Genomic DNA, 17409 nt, shown 5'->3' on the forward strand with positions numbered 1-17409 from the left:
TAAGAACTACATGTACTTTATTTACAATAACTTCCCAATACCTATCACCTATGTTAGACAGTTTGCCTCTACTCTAAACCAATCCAAAAGTGCCACCATCCCAGCAGAAGATGGAGGATAATAGGAAGAAGGAGAAAGGCTGGACACACCCAGATTCCTCCATCTTGCCCCCTGAACCCCCATCCTAAAACCCCTAAAATTCTACATTTCACCCTGTGATAAATTCACTATCATTCTACTTAAACTTTCATGGCTTGTAATTCCTCATATAAGATTGGTAATTTTTTCCATGGGTCAAAGTCAAATGCACAGGGGTCCTGGGCTCTCTGCCAGGGTCTCTGAGCCCCCTGGCAGGGGCTGGAGCCCTTCAGGACAGCCAGAGAGATGTCCTGGGTTCTGATATGCAGCAGCTTAATTCTGAATATTGCAGAGGACAAGTGGCAGTGACCCGACACTTCATCTAATCAGATTCACGTGCTGCTGCCCAGCACAGCCCCATTTACTGCTGGGCCAGAAGATGCTAGAAGCATCTTTTCCAAATAGCTTTTAAATATATTACACGACTCAAGAAGAAAGTGCTGCAGGAACTGGCTGGGTGCTGCAGTGGGGGGTGTCTGCTGCATCCTCTCTGCATTTGCTTTCCCATGGGCAGCTCTACTTATTAATCTTGCTTTTTGTCACTTAACTCTGAAACTGAGGATATCACTCAAGTTCTGCAGCAGCTATCTGTAAAGGAGAGGAAATTCAGGGATGCTGTCCCCAATTCATTCCATGGTCCAGGCACAGAGCAGTGACCCCCTTGGGGCTGTTCCTGCAGCTCATCCCACACACAGGAGGAAGAGGAGGAGGATTGTTTTGCCCAATTTCATGTGGTTTCCCCCCAGACAATCTGCTTACTGTACAGCCCCTGTGAGAGAAGGATGCCAGCTCGTGTTCACTGATTTATAAATAGGGTGGGAAATAGGAACCCTTCACTCCTCAGCTTTCCTGTCAGAAATTTCTTCCTTCAATATGCTTTTTAATTAAAGTCAAATTCAGCTCAACTGCATGCTCAGCTCCTTTTGCAGCTCCCACTCACCAGTATCCCTTTTTCTCAAACTTCTTCAAACCACTTTTCCATTGAATTAATGCTGCTCCCAGTTTACAGCTCCCAGTTTACACCATTACAAAGGAGACACACTTAAAATGTAAAAAATGGCAGAAAAAAACCTGTTCCAGGAAAAAAAAAAAAGAAGTTTCACTTCAATCAGTAGATCCATTAACCCTTCCAGAGACCTGCCTGCTCCCTGGAGCAGTTTGCTCATTGGTGCTAACGAGGCATGAGTTATTGCTCATGTTTATGATAGGTTGATGTATCCCATTAATTAGCTCTGCATGAATCAATGGAAGCCACTGAACACATAATCCTTGGTAATTCATAACTCTGGAGCAGAGGAAACAGTGTCCTCAGCACTAAATAAACAGTCATCATGATGATGAATCTCAGAATTCCACAGAACATCAGGGCTGCAGGGTTGGTGTGAGCAGTTCCAGGGTCAGGTCAGTGCTGAGCTGCCAGTGGCACAGTGACATCCTCTGTCTCGAGTGACAAAGGGCTGTGTGAAGCACTGCACAGTGACTAACACTCAGTTTTAACTGGATTTGGATCTCTTAATAAAGCTTTCCTCTTCCACCTCCTCTAGAATTGGAATGCTTTTCTAATTCCCCATTTTCTGATCCACCAACTAATAATTTACCCATTTTAATTTGTGATTCACTGTGTTTAGTCATAATAATGAATATTCAGCTTCATTAGCAGATATTTGGCTCAGTTCCTACTGAGACACTCAGCTCTGCCAGGGTGGCAGCTGGATCATTGGCAGCAGATCCCTCTGGGAGTGGGGTCACTGAAAGTGAGTCCTTTTGGCAGTGGGGTCACTGGCAATGAATCCTTTTGGCAGTGAGGTCACTGAAAGTGAATCTTTTTGGCAGTGGGGTCACTGACATTGGATCCTTCTCAGAGTGGGGTCACTGGCAGTGGAGCAATGGCTCCCAGTTCTGTAGGGACACGGTGCTGATGACACTGACACGGTGTCCATGGCACTGACACAGTGTCCATGGCACTGACACAGTGCTGATGGCACTGATGTGGTGCCCATGACACTGATGTGGTGCCCATGCCACTGATGCTGTTCCCATGGCACTGACACTGAGCCCATGGCAACGACATAGTGTTGATGGCATTGATGTGGTGCCCATGACACTGATGTGGTGCCCGTGGCACTGATGCTGTGCCCATGGCAGTGACACAGTGTCCATGGCACTGACACAGTGATGATGGCATTGATGTGGTGCCTATGACACTGATGTGGTGCCCATGGCACTGATGCTGTGCCCCTGGCAGTGACATGGTGCCCATGGCACTGATGTGGTGCCCACGGCAGTGACACTGTACCCATGGCACTGATGTGGTGCCCACGGCAGTGACACTGTACCCATGGCACTGATGCTGTTCCCATGGCATTGACACTGTGCCCACGGCAATGACAGTGTACCCACGACACTGACGTGGTGCTGATGGCACTGATGTGGTGCCCATGGCACTGATGCTGTTCCCATGGCATTGATGCTGTACCCATGGCAGTGACACTGTACCCATGGCACTGATGCTGTTCCCATGGCATTGACACTGTACACATGACAGTGACACTTGTGCCCATGGCAGTGCCCATGACACTGATGCTGTGCCCATGGCACTGACACAGTGCCCACAGCACTGACATGGCACTGATGGCACTCGGTGCCCATCACCTCCCTGAGCAGGGTGCCCACAGCAGGTGCCACCCTCCCTCAAGCTCAGCCCTGGGCTGTGTTTGGGTGCAGTTCCCTCCCATGGCACCATGCAAATCCCTTTTCCCAGGGAAAAGCTCAGCCCAGACAGGAGCTGGACCCCATTCTGCTCTGAGCACCCAGCTCTGCACGGGCACGTGCCAAGCCCTGACCCTGGGCAGAGGGGCAGGAGCAGCATAAACCCACCGCCAGGGCAGGCTGGGAGGTGGCAGGACACCCACCACGGTGACAGGGACACCCAGCCACCCTCCATGAGGGTTTAAAAGCGGGTTTTGTGTAGGAGTGACAGGGGTAGGATGGTGGGGATGGACAGAGATGAGAGATTTTTGAAGCCAGGGCTTGGAATTTGGGGTTTATTGCAAAGAGCCTGGGTGCAGGGCACTGCTGGGAGCTGCCAGCCACAGCTCAGAGCAGGCCCAAAGAGGGAGAGAGAGGTAAAGAGAAAGAAGGCAGGAGCATGGTAAAGAGGATGAGAAAGTAAAAGAGAGGGTGAGAGAGTGAAGTTCCCATTACAATACCATAAATCCTCTTCTGTGTTGAATATTCTCATTCTCACTAACCAATCTAGTACAAGATATAAATCCTACAGCATTTCCATACAGCCTAGAAGAATCATTACATTACCACACTGGGTTACATTTTAAACCCTAAAATCTCCTTTTGGGCTCTTCTGCCAAGCTGGCAGGGTCTGCTCTGAGCCTTGGGCCTGTCTGCAAGCAGAGGGGATTGTTTGATCCAAAGGGGATCACCTTCAGCTGGCCATGCCATTGTTTTCCAGTTGTTCAGTAACTGAGGGATCTCAAAGCTTGCTTTCATTTCAATCTCACTTATAGTTTCCATATTCTTAAAATCTTTTGCAGGCAATCATATTTATAAGGCTTTCCTGTTTCATCTTCCCCAACAGTTTTGATCATTTAGGGGATGTGGAATCCCTTTGGAGCCCTACTGTCAGGCAGGTCCAGCACGTCCCCTCACATCCCCTGGTCTGTGTGTGGCTGTTTGTAAACCAAGAGTGCAGATGACAGGAAAATAATGAAAGCATTTTTCACAGCAGATCCTTTTGTCATTCCCTTTTTTTTTTTTCTTTCATTCCCTGGAATAAAGTGCTGTTTTTAAGCCAGCAAATCTTTCAGCTGTAATTAGCCTGGGCATTCAGAATTGAAAATTAAGAAATGGTTAAAACAAAGAGAGGGAAAATAGCCATTCATAAAATATATTGAAGATTGTAGGTTTCAAAAATGCCCTCCTCAGGCAGACCTTTCCCACCATAAAAGATTTAAGTCCATACAGATTGGGAAGGAATTTGTATAAAATTGTGAGCTTTTATTCTCACAGGTCCTAGTGTGGGCCCCTGTGCTGCCCCCACCTCCTGTACCCATCAAGTGCCACATCCTGGCAAAATCTGTTTTTTCCCTCTGCTTAACAACACTAAAACATTAAAATAAGAAGAGGAAAAGGCAAAATCAGTCTCTGAATCTCCCAATTACACCTTTGGTTGCCCCAAGCACCAGCAGCAGGGCCAGGTCAATCCTGCAGAGCTCCACACTCCCTCTGCATCCCACACGTCCTGGAGACCTGTTGAAATCTATTACAGACCTTTGATCTCTTCCTACAAAAAGGATTTTCTGAGGAGTGGAGATGGGATTAAGCAGGAAAAATTTTCCCAGAGCACTCTGTGGGGTTTTTTTCCCCCCCTTCTCTGCTTTCTTTTAAACAGAGGATGCCAACAACAAAGATCCTCACAAGGTTTTGGGGCTGTCAGCTCCTGAATGGAATCCATTCCATCAGTCAAATTTAGCTTCTATCAGGAGCAAATACTCAGCATGTGGCAAAAAAATCTTGCAAAATGGAACTGTTAAATATTTAGGGCAGATGACAAACAATGTGTCATAATATTTGCAGAACTGCATTTGCCATTCAATGCCTTGTCTCAGTCAAGGCCCCAGTTTTTGGAAGCATCAATGCAAGAGTGAGAAACAAGTTGACTGTTGGTGTTTGGCTACACTGTGAATGGAAAACAGGATCTAATGCAGGTTTCTTGTGCCTAATATATGCTGCATACCAGTTGGGTATTAACATTTATTAGCTGCGTCTTAGCAATGAATATTGGAGAAAAATTTAATTAACATGCAATAATTGGCATTTTAATTTAGGTTGGCAAGTCTGTGTGCAGCCAATGGGGTCTCCCAGTGCAGAGCTCAAAGATTTGCAAAATCCAGTTTACCTGGGAAGACATTTTTTTTTTTTTTCCCAAAAGAAGAGGGTTTGGTTTCCAGCACCCTGTATTCAGTTTACAGTGAATTTTCATAAATGAACCAGTTGGACCCAGTTTGCACTGGGATAAATGGGAAGAATGTCACCTGCTCAGAGGAAGCTCTGCTCCCCCAAGTGGGGATTGTGAGCAGGGGGACATGGGGCCAGCACACAGTAAAGAGAAATCCAGAGTATTTTATCACCCTGCAGCTTTATTAGAAGCCCTGCACAAGGTGGGATTTATGTTTCAGTGTGGCCTCACTTCCTGCTCTTTACCTCACCCCAATGGACACCCCAGACCCCTCCACAGGGCAATAAAACCCCACAGAAAATACACTCCCAGCCATGCCACCTCAACCCTGGATTACACATCTACAATAATTTGAAGATTTCAACCCCTTTTCCCCCCCCATATATTACAGGGTAACACGTGCTGTCAGCTCAAAGCACTGCCATAAAAGTGACATTTGAGTGTGCCTGATTTATCCAGCCTCAGTGATTGCCAGGACACATCTGCTGAGTTTAGGCTGTTCCAGTGAGGTTTTGAAAATTAGGAAATGGGAGGAGAGGGTTGGGCATGGGGGGACTGATGGCACAGTCCAGTCCAGCTGGCAGTGGGGTGGCAGAGAGTGGAGGCTGGAATTAACACCATGGTTGAATTCTGGGCAGCTCATTCACAAATCTGAGCAGGTAAATAAAGCCAGGGAGCCCAGATACCTGGTGAGGTGTCCTATAGTGGGAACAAAACAAGCACAAGGAGCCCAAAGCTGCCAAAGAAATAATATTGCAGAGAAATAAACCACTTAGAGCCTGTGGGAGCCTTTCCCAGCAAGGAGGGCAATGGTGGGATGTGGTGTCAGCCCCTAGGGGAGTTCTGAGGCTGCAACCCCACGGCCACTTTGGGAGATTTGCATTTCCTCTGAGCTGAATATTGTGTAAATTAAAAGATTCGTGGCATTTTCATTGCCTTTATCTTGATAGGAAATCTGTTCCTCTGAGATTATGATGCCGCTTTCTTTTTTTTTTTTTTTCAATTAATTGAGCCGCTTTAAAAAAAAAAAAAAAAAAAAAAGCAAGCAAGCCCATTTCATTTTAATCATGTGTTATGCAAATTAGAAATTTAAATATCATTAAGGAATCTGTTGCTAACTTAATTTATTTCCGCTGTAGCAGCACGGAAGGCTTTTGATCAGAGATTAGCGCTTTGATCCGCTCCCTTGGCCGGGGTGACGCCGCAGCGAACGCGAACGCTCAGATGTCAAACGTGCAACACCAGAACAGCTTGTTCAGAGCAAGGCACAGGAAACGCTGCCAATTAGGCCAAACGAGGAGGGTTTGCAAGGAGAATTTGTTTCTAGGAGCCGCAGTGTGGTGTTTGTGAGGGGACCCTCAGAAACAGCACCCACAGTGTGGGGTTTGAGGATGAGGGAAGGGATGAAGCTGGCTCTGTATTCTTAGAAGGATGATTTATTATATTATGATTGATATGATATTATATTACATTACATTATATAATATCATATTGTATAATATATAATACATATCATATTATATTACATAATATTATATTGTATTACATTATATTGTATTATTCTATTCTATTCTATTCTATTCTATTCTATTCTATTCTATTCTATTCTATTCTATTCTATTCTATTCTGTTACTAATCTCAGATCAAAAGCCTTCCATGCTGCTACAGCAGAAATAAAGTTAGCAACAGATTTCTTAATGATTACATTATATAATATCATATTGTATTTTACAATACCATACAATATTATATTACATTATATTGTATTCTATTACCTTCTAATATATTATATTATATTACATTACATCACATCATATCAATCATATCATACCATGTCATCATAATATATTAAAAGAAATTATATACTAAAACTACACTAAAGAAAGAGAAAGGATATATCCAAAGGCTAGAAGCTAGAAGAAAAATGAATAATAAAAACTCATGACTCCTCAGAGAGTGACTTACAGCTGGGTTTGATTGGTCGGTCATTAAGTAAAAATAATTAATATGGAACCAATCAAAGATGCATCTGTTGGTAAACGACTTCTAGGCCACATTTTAAAGCAGCAAACACAGGAGAAGAGGATCAGATAATTATTATTTATATTTTTTTCTAAGGATTCTCAGCTTCTCAGGAGAAGAAATCCTGGTGAAGGGATTTTTCAGAAAATATGGTGACACCACAGCCTGTTCTGTGCTGGCCATGCCCCGGTGTCACTATAGGACACAAAACAACACAATGTGCACACACTGCTGTTCTCAAGGTGAAAAAAGGGAAGTTTATTTTCTGACTCCAACATTTATAGATTTCCAAAAGTGACAGTGGATTGGAGGGTGACACTGCCTCCTCTCCAATGACACTGGACAAACCAACAGTCTGTGAAATTTCTCCTCCTCCATAAAAGAATGCAAAACAATGAGTTATTTAAAGAAAGTGTGTAAGTTCGTTACAAGAATGTAAACATCAGAAGGCTTAGAAAATCCTAAAAAATCAGGGTGACACTCCAACCTGTGGGGACGAGCAGTGCCAGCATCCAGCTGAGAATGCAACAGGTCACCCCCAGGAGCAGTGACAAACCTTTCCAGACCTTCCCTATCTGCTGTTCATTAAAAACACAACCTGCCATGTTCCATTAATTCCTCATTTAGTGAGAGTAAAGTGCTGATACATACATTTTAGCTCCAGTGGTTTTAATCAGTTAATTTAACCAGAAGCATTAATAATGTATTGCTTTGCCACTTGACTGCTCATCTGTTAAGCAGCTTATACATAGAAGAATGTCACCCCCTGTGACATGAAGTGCCTAATTCAGAGCAAATGAAATAGGATTTTGCATATTCAATACAAAAATGAGAAAAGAAGGAGACACCGTCTCCTGGGAATGGCTCAGCCTGCTGTGATGGGATTTCTGTCCTGGCAGGTGGGAAATCCCTCCTCGTGGGACACACTCTCACTTTGTGTGTCTGATTTTCTGGTTGAATTCATTTCCTTGGCATTACTCAGCAAGTACCTGGCTCTGCCTCCTGCTGCACCAGGTGGTGGAACCAGAGGCACTGGGAATGAATCTCTGTCCATCAGCTCCTGCACCAGCCAACCTGGGGTCCCAGGGACACCCCCAAAGTGACGAGAATGTGGGGCTGGGGCAGGGAGGTGACAGCAGGACTGCTCCCACTCAGGTTTGGCTGCATGATGCAGGGACATAGCAGCTGAAATAGAAAGACTCCTGGTCACATTTGGGGACAGCAAGCTCCTGGATACTGGGGGTGTCCTGCCCACCCCACTGTGCCTGTCTCTCCTCTGAGCTCAGGGGGTGTAGGAGTGATGGGGGTAGGATGGTGGGGATGGATGGAGACCAGAGATCTCTGCTGCCAGGGCTGGAACTTATGGTTTATTGCAAAGGGCCTGGGTGCAGGGCCCTGCTGGGAGCTGCCAGCCACAGCTCAGAGCAGGGCCCAGAGAAGAGAGGGGGAGAGAGGATGAGAGGGTAAGGGAGTAAGAGAGGCAAGAGAGCAAAAGCGTAAGAGAGTAAAAGGGGTAAGAGAGCGAGGTCCCGTTACAATACCATAAATCTTCTTCTGTGCTGAATATTGTATTTCTCACTAACCAATCTAGTCTGAGATACAAATCCTACAGCATTTCCATACAGCCTAGAAGAATCATTACATTACCACACTGGGTTACATTTTAAACCCTAAAAACTCCTCTTTGGGCCCCTTCTGCCAAGCTGGCAGGGTCTGCTCTGAGCCTTGGGCCTGTCTGCAAGCTGAGGGGATTGTTTGATCAAAAGGGGATCACCTTCAGCTGGCCATGCCATTGTTTTCCAGTTGTTCAGTAATGGAGGGATCTCAAAGCTTGCTTTCATTTCAATCTCACTTATAGTTTCCATATTCTCAAAATCTTTTGCCAGGCGATCATATTTATAAGGCTTTCCTGTTTCACCTTCCCCAACAGCGGGGGATTCAAGCTCCAGTCCTGTCTCTTCCCAGGGATATCCAGCAGCAAATCCAGCCAGGTGTGCTGGGGAGTTCAGAAACACCCAGACCCAAGCCCAGGGTCCTGTGCTCAGACCCTGCTTTACTCCATTTCTCTGCAGGGCATCGAGGGCACAGGGAAAGCTCCTGGGTGGGCAGGTACATTTTGGGCTTCATCAGCCCCATGAAACTCAGCAAAAGCAGGTGGAAATGCCTTGGATCTGAGAGCCAGGGAAGCTGCCAGGGTGGGAGCAGCTCAGGCACAGGCTGGTGCCTTTTAAATTCACACAAAAGAGACGCAGAGCGAAGGCAGGCAGCGTGTGAGCGCCAACGATGCAGACACACCGGCTCTGAGGTTAATCCCTCCCCACATCCCAGGCAGCTCCTGCTCCTGGGTTTTTAGCAATCAGCATCCAGAGCGAGGAGCTCCCGTGGGCAGGGCCAGCTCAGCCCCGAGCCGGGGCTCTCTTGCGTGATGCGCGTTGATGAAGCCTGAAATTGCTTTGGATCCGTGGCTGTGCTGCATCACATTAAGCAGTGCCACGCTGAAGTGACAGGGCCAGTGCATGATCAGCAGCAGTTGAAGGGGACAGGGACTCAGATCCTGCCGCTCTGTCAAAACCCAGAACCCACTGACAGAACACGGGAATTATTTTCAGCTCCTTCCCAGAAGGTTTGTCTCAATCAGTTCACAAGTTGTGCTCGCTGCCTTGGCGTGGAGCAGCTCCGTGGTCCTGCTGCAGGGCACATCCCAGGATGCTGCCTCTGACATGCAGGGCTGGATGGGAGCCTGTGGAGGGCTGGGGCAGGGATCCACTGCACCTCTCTGCCAGCAAGGCCTGCCCAGGAGTAATAAGGGTTCTGGAGGGGTGGGAGCCCCCAGAGCTCCTGGCACTGCTTTCCTCACTCATCAGTTTATAGGTTGTTTCTGTTTGGGGCCCAGCTGGCATCAACACCAGACCTGGGGGCTCTGCTCCATGCTGGGCTGAGCACAGGATCAGATCCTTGGAGCACAGTCCTGCAGCTTTTCACTGCCACAGCTCCTTGGAGCACACTCCTTGGAGCATTTCAGTGCAGCAGCTCCTCGGGGGAAGGTGCAAGGAGAGATTTCTTCTGAATAAAATGTTGTTGCTTTCTGTAGGAGTGATGGGGGTAGGATGGTCGGAACGGACAGAGAGCAGAGATCTCTGAAGACAGGGATTGGAACTTGTGGTTTATTGCAAAGGGCCTGGGTGCAGGGCCCTGCTGGGAGCTGCCAGCCACAGCTCAGAGCAGGCCTGAGAGAGGGGAAGAGAGTAAGAGGGTAAGAGCATAAGGAAGTAAAAAAGGCTAAGAGAGCAAGGTTCCCATTACAATACCATAAATCATCTTCTGTGCTGAATATTCTGATTCTCACTAACCAATGTAGTACAAGATAGAAATCCTACAGCATTTCCATACAGCCTAGAAGAATCATTACATTACCACCCTGGGTTACATTTTAAACCCTAAAAACTCCTCTTTGGGCCCCTTCTGCCAAGCTGGCAGGGTCTGCTCTGAGCCTTGGGCCTGTCTGCAAGCAGAGGGGATTGTTTGATCCAAAGGGGATCACCTTCAGCTGGCCATGCCATTGTTTTCCAGTTGTTCAGTAACTAAGGTATCTCAAAGCTTGCTTTCATTTCAATCTCTCTTATAGCTTCCATATTCTCAAAATCTTTTGCCAGGCAATCATATTTATAAGGCTTTCCTGTTTCATCTTCCCCAACAGCTTTCCCTTTTTGTTTTGCTGGTGTTTATTGCCCTCTGGATTTCCCTGCTCTCTCTGCATCCTTGTTATTGCACCTGAGACTGCCACAGTCCCCCAGCATGGGCAGGCTCTGGGAGTTGAAGCTCCATTCCCAGGCACAACCTCGTGCTCCAGGGAACTTTCTTTCATTTTTATCTCATTTTCTATATAATGCTGCTGTTATAAACAGCAGCTCTCAGGGGACCTGGGCCATGACAGTGAGATTCTCCCCACTGGATTTCTCAGCCAAGCAGCAGTGTCAGGTTCTCCAAGCCTTCCCAGGGTGGCAGTTGTGTGAGGAAGACTCTGCATAGATTCTCCACTCTCTGCCTCCGAGAGAGAGCAGCATCCTGCTGGAAATTTAATACACACTAAATTCTGTGTACCTGTCCTCATTGGCCCATTTGCTAATACTGTCCCCAAAATAGAGTGATTTGTCCTCAGAAGAGGACAAATCCCATGCCTCAGAAGACAACAGCAAAAACATTTTATAACCTCAGAGAAAAAAACCACAAAAACCACAGCTCAGGGCATGGAAGGGCTGTGAGAGAAGGGGAGCTCCCATGTCCCTGAGGAGCTCTGCCAGCTCCATCCTGGGTAAGAACTGCCTCAAACCAGGTATTTCTTCCTGGATGTCACAGGGGAAGAGGCTGTCAGAGCTGTCTAAATGTGTGAACAACACTGTCAGCGGGGGAGAGAAAAGTGTTATCAGAAATAGTTGTTCTTCAAAGCTAAATAACTCCGTGATTTATAAGGAGTAGAAGATAAGAGATCACACTGCACGCTGAGGGCTGCTGGAATTTTCTTTCTGAGAATGAAAGCTGTTTGTTTTGGTAAAAAGCAAAAGAGGGGAGAAATAAAAACCTAAAATACTTTGACTTTCTTGACTTAGCTCTTGACAAAGCTAAAAATAACTGCACTGGCACTGAGCCCATGCAGCCGTGTCCTGGGATCACTGGGGCAGTGAAGGAGGGTTCCCAGCACATTGTCCAGATCTCTTTCTGGCTCATTCCTGGAACCATTCCCGAGGTTTTCCAGCACCATCCCTGGGGACAGAAGGATGCAGTGCAGTTTTGTGGATGCAGACAGAGCTGGGCTTGTTGTGATTGCCATCAATGGGATTTTAGGTGTTCTGTGGGATCCAGTTTTACCCTGAAGAGAGACTCAGGTTCTGCTGCTCTGAGTGAGACCCTCTGTGGTTTTCAGCCAAACTTCTCCTTGTGCCAAGCCAGGCTCCTTCTGCCTGCACAGCTCCACTACTGCTCCTCTGGTCTAAACCCTAAGGGAGTTTCAAGCATTTCCTCTGGGATCTCATTTCAGATTTTGAAAACTCCTCACCTTAGCAGTGATGTCGAGGTCATCAAAGAAAATAGCATAAAGCAGTCAGACATGAAGCTGATTGTAATTAGTGTGTTTTCCCATACGCTGGCTGACATTCTCCAGGGAGCAATTAGTCTGCTTTAAGAGTAAAAGACAACTGAATAATTATTTAACCTGCCTGGGATTGATTTTAAAATCCAAGAAGTCAGATATAATAATGGATTGCTTCATCAAAAAATATGTAAAATAAGTGATAAGGGTTGAAAGCTTTCATCAGCAGCTTGTGTGAGGCATCTCCTACAAGGCTGGCTCCCAGTCCCAGATCCCACTGCACCAAAGGCCCCCCAAACATGGCATAAAAAGGTTTCCAGAGAAAAATACCTATGCAAACAAAGCCAACCTGGATTGATAAACTTCAGTGTGTGTTGAACAGCACCTGGTGCTGCAGTGGGGAGTCCTCGGGCTCTATTGACTGGTGAAGGAGCACCATGCATGAATCAGGCAGCAAATCCTCTCATGAACCTCAGGAGGATGTCACAAGGCATGACTGACCTTGTCACAGCCATCTTTTATCTCTCTGCCAAGCCACAGGAGGGGAAGAAAGAAGGAATGAGGAGCTGAGACCTGCAGAGACAGGAAAGAGTGGGAAAGGCCATGAGCGCCACAGAGCATCCAGTGATCTCCAGGACATGGGATCTAGCTGCCAAAATAGGTTTAGAGAGGGACACAGCACTAAAGGAGCTCCAGTTTAACTCTCTTGGGTGGGATTTGTTGATATGAGGTGTATGAAAGTGGAGACTTTGTTGTGAGATTTTCACACCCATTGACTCTCATCTCTGAGAGTGAAGCTGGGCGAGGTTTCTGCCTAAGGCCCCTGTGGGATCAGCTTGAGCTGCCCACGGCTGTCCAGCCCTGCTCCTTCATCTCTCCTGCTGAGGCTTTCAGGGGTCCCCTGGGGTCCCCCAGCCTGGCCATCAGCCAGCTGATGTCACACCCCTCGTGCTCTCAACGCCACGAGCCGAGCGTCTCCATTTTGCTCAAATGGAAGAACTGCAACAATTATTTTCATAATTAGCTGGCTTTGCAAATTAATGCCAGTTATGCTGTGTAATCATGATGAAGATTATGCATTAATCAGCTGTTTCAAGCCAGTTATTAGGCTCTTTAAATAATGATGGGAGTGAACGTCTCTGAAGGAGCGGCGCACAGCCAAGAGGGATGTGAGGATCCACAGGGGTGTGCCAGGCACAGATCTGACACCAGGGGCTCCCAGTCTCCCCAGTTTCTGAGCAAACACGAAGCTGGGCCATACTCTGGCTGCCCTCAGCACCTCAGGGAGATTCCCAATGTCCCAGACTACTCCCAGTATTTCCAGAGTGTGGTTTTTGTGAGGTTTCTAGGATGAGTGAAGAATGAATTTGACTCTATGTTCTCAGAAGGTTGATTTATTATTTTATTATACATATTATGTCAAAAGAATGCTATACTAAAAGTATACTAAATAATAGAGAAAAGGATAGATCAGAAGGTTTAACAAGAATGAATAATAAAAACCTGTGACTCTTTCTAGAGTCCTGACACAGCTGGCTGTGATTGGTCATTGAGTAAAAACAATTCACATGCTGGATAAACAATCTCCAAATCACATTCCAAAGCAATAAAACAGGGAGAAGCTGAGGCTTGTCAAGAGAAAAATCCTGGCAAAGGCATTTTTCAAAAAATATCACAGTGATGCCAGAGTACTTCCAGTATTCCCAGAGTACTTCCAGCACCATCAGGTGCTCCCAGTCTCACCAGTTTCTGAGACAACACCAAACTGGGCATGCCACGGCTGCCGTCATCACCTCAGAGAGATTCCCAATGTCCCAGAGTATTCCTGGTGTGCTCCCAGCAGTGGGAAATGCACAGAAATACATCCCTGCTGCCTGTCAGCTCTCGCATTGCCTGGCCCTGAGCTCAAGGTGCTGGGTGGCTGCACAGAAAACTCTTTCCTGCCAAAAAGCCTATTATATCCAGCTGGATGTCTGGAACAGGAATTTATTTAGGATCAAGCACCAATAATCCACATTCCCAGCCCTTCTGTATTATCTCATAATAAGACATGCTCCAAAGCAACTTTGAAAGTGCTGGGCTGGGAGAAAGGCTAATGCCAGCTAGTGGATAATCAATGTAACATTTACCAGTTATCACTTCAGGACAATGCTAGAAAACAAAAAATCCCTGGCTAAACAGCCTGGACAGTGAAGCTTTGAACAGAGAGATGGGATGAATCTCACACTCACTTTAGATTTGTTTATTGTGTATGATTTAATGTTGTAGATGAACTTTCTTCTGCCCTAAGAAAGTTGAGCTGCCAGCATATGCAAGCTTTGATGTGGATGAATAATTTTCTTTGCACCAGTCAAAACCCAAATGTTTTGGCACAATCCAGTGAGAATGAGGCACGTGGACAATTCTGCTACACTCCTGCCTACGCTGCTCAGCACTCTAGATTGAAAACCTGCCCATGAGTGACTGGCTGAAAATCACGTGAGACTGAAATGACACTCCAGAATGAGCATTCAGCCTCTTTTTTCTTTATTCTTCTGCCTATTACCAAAATTAGCACTGAGCTCAGTGTTTTTTTGTAGCAGAGGCATGCAGGAAACAGCTCAAACTTATTTTACGTCTATGAATGTAAATTAATTCCCACACTCACTTCACAACTGGGGACAGGATGCACAAAGACTGCAGAGGAAGAGGAGGAAAGGGACTTGTCACAATCAAGGGGAGCAGAAAGTCAGAGGGGTTTTGCAAATCCTTCTGTTTCCTTGCTGAGAACATCTCCAACCATCACTCCTGTGCTTCACCCAGTCCATGGCTCTGGTCACATTTCCAGGAGGACACTTGGCCATCAGTGAAGTTGTCAGCTTGGCTCTGGACAAACTGGAACTCCTGGCCAGCACCAAACTGCCACAAAACTATAGAAAATGTGCTCAGGCTGCTGGAGGAGGATTCATGGCATTGCCTGAAAGCCAGCAGGGCTGAGCAGACATCTGTTGTCTACAAGAAAACATTTGAGGACTATCTTAAATTGAAGAGGAAGGTTTTTCCTTCTGCTAATGAACCCTGAGACCATCTGTTACCAATTGTACTTGCTTATTTCGCTCCTCCATTAATTATTTTGGTTTACTTTTGAATAAAATACGAGCAAGGATTGTGTCATTCTGTGGTTCTGTGAGGGGCTCAGGGTGGCTCCTGCATCTGAGAGACAAGGACACTCCATTACATAACCCATGCCTGCACCAAGTCACTCCAATTAGAGTGGCTGTCAGTGGGAACTGAGGACAAGACTCACAGACACAGAGCCAAGAAACCCAGCCATGTTGTGACATGAGCTTGTTGCCCTTGGGGAGGTGTAATGGCATTAACAACTTTTGAACACAGGAAAGCTGCATCTGAGATGTGCATTACTGAGCAGAGGAGCTGTAGGGTAGGCAAATCCAGAAGTCTCTGCTGGTCTGAATTAAAAACTTGGAGGACTAAATATGAGGAACAATAAAAAAGGAGAAGGGGATTGAAAATGGCACTGAAAATAGCCAGCAGCAGCATTGCCCTGCCTGTCTGCTGTGCAAGGACCAGATGTAAAATAAGTGATAAGGGTTGAAAGCCTTCATCAACACCTTGTGTGAGGCATCTCCTACAAGGCTGACTCCCAGTCTCAGATCCCACTGCACCAAAGGCCCCCCAAACATGGCATAAAATGGTTTCCAGAGACAAATATCTATGTAAACAAAGTCAACCTGAAATTATAAACTTCAGCATGTGTTGAGGCAGGAGTATTTCAAGAGGACAGCAGTGTCAGTTTTGTACCCAGCGACTCCTCAGAGCACAGACCATGGTCTGGTCCTAAAGTTTTATGGAAAACCACTTATCTCACTCGTAAAAATATTCCAAGACTTTAAACCACTTGTTACTGCCCCACAAAGCTGCCACCCTGAACATTCTCAAAGACCAGGATATAAGTAAAATCCTGAGTTTTCATATCTTTATTTCAGTGCAGGACAGGTACTCAAGCCAGCTCTGCTCCACCTGAAAACATTCCACGAGTTTTCTCATCCTTGCTGTGTGAGTTTGTGAAAAAAGCTGTGGCTCAAATATGAATTTTTTTGTCTTGCAGGAGGAATCTTTGAGTACGCAGATGGCCCCAACACGCAGGTGATGAGTGCTGAGGAACAAGCCTTCAGATTCTCCGCCAACATCATTAACAGGAACAGAACTTTGCTGCCCAACACAACCCTCACCTATGACATCCAGAGGATACACTTCCACGACAGCTTTGAAGCAACTAAGAAAGGTAAGAGCAGAGCAAACTTCTGAGCAGCTTTGTGGCCATTTATTCAGCAGAAGAAAGGTCTGGTTTCCAGACCAGCAGCTTGTTCTGTCCTGCTCTCACCAGTGATCTGGATGAGAGCTCCTGCTGGAGCTGACCTTCCAGAGGCATTTTAATACAAGGGGAACAACTACCTTTTTTTGCCTCTGAAACCTCAGAAAACTCCTTTCAGGTTTGCTCTAATCCTGAGCAAAGGTCTGGAGGCCATGCCTGTGTTTGTGTCGCTGCATCCCTGGCAGTGCTCACATCCATCGCGTGGATGTTCTGTTCTCTTCACAACAGTCACTTTTGATTACTGGATAACAGCAGCACACTTGAATTGCTGAAGGGGAGGGACTGCACAGCAAAGGCTGCGAGCTGGTGACCTGAGGGCTCGTGGAGTTTGATTCTGGCTGGGGAGAAAGGAAACCTGCTGCCTGAGCTGGCAGCTATTGGAGGGACATCAGCAGGAGGGAGCAGCAGCTATCAGCTCCCAGCCAGCCCAGTGACCCCTGTCCCTTTTCAGATGGTTTTGTGCTGGAGGCTCCCTCAGAGGAGCTTGGCCTCCCCTGCACCTCTACCCAGTCCATTTTCAGATGGGTTTGTGGAGGGGGCTCCCTCAGAGGAGCTTGGCACTCCTCTGTGCCTCTACCCAGTCCCTTTTCTGAATTGTTTTGTGGAGGAGAATCTCTCAGAGGAGCTTGGGACTCCTCTGTGCCTCTACCCGCTGGTCTATACCCACCTGGCATAAATTGTTCTCTCTGTACCCAATCACTGCTGTAATTACCCAATATCAGTGCTGGGTCAGTGCCCACAAGTGTCTGGGTTGTACCCATGGCTGTACCCACAGCTGCCCCATGCTTAGCCCCCCCCAGGCTTTGCTGACA

At 46.6% G+C, this 17409-nt stretch overlaps 1 protein-coding gene across 2 annotated transcripts in view; it reads left to right on the plus strand.

Moving 5' to 3' along the window:
* Positions 1-17409, plus strand: part of GRIK3 (glutamate ionotropic receptor kainate type subunit 3) — a 123963-nt gene that overhangs the window by 53793 nt on the left and 52761 nt on the right. For both annotated transcript variants that reach the window (XM_074555879.1, XM_074555880.1), the window contains exon 2: positions 16331-16507. In XM_074555879.1, the coding sequence (XP_074411980.1) occupies positions 16331-16507 (177 nt within the window). The remainder of the gene's footprint in view (positions 1-16330; positions 16508-17409) is intronic.

The sequence above is a fragment of the Zonotrichia albicollis genome, chromosome 20 (assembly GCF_047830755.1).
Source record: "Zonotrichia albicollis isolate bZonAlb1 chromosome 20, bZonAlb1.hap1, whole genome shotgun sequence".
In the NCBI taxonomy this organism is placed as follows: domain Eukaryota; kingdom Metazoa; phylum Chordata; class Aves; order Passeriformes; family Passerellidae; genus Zonotrichia; species Zonotrichia albicollis.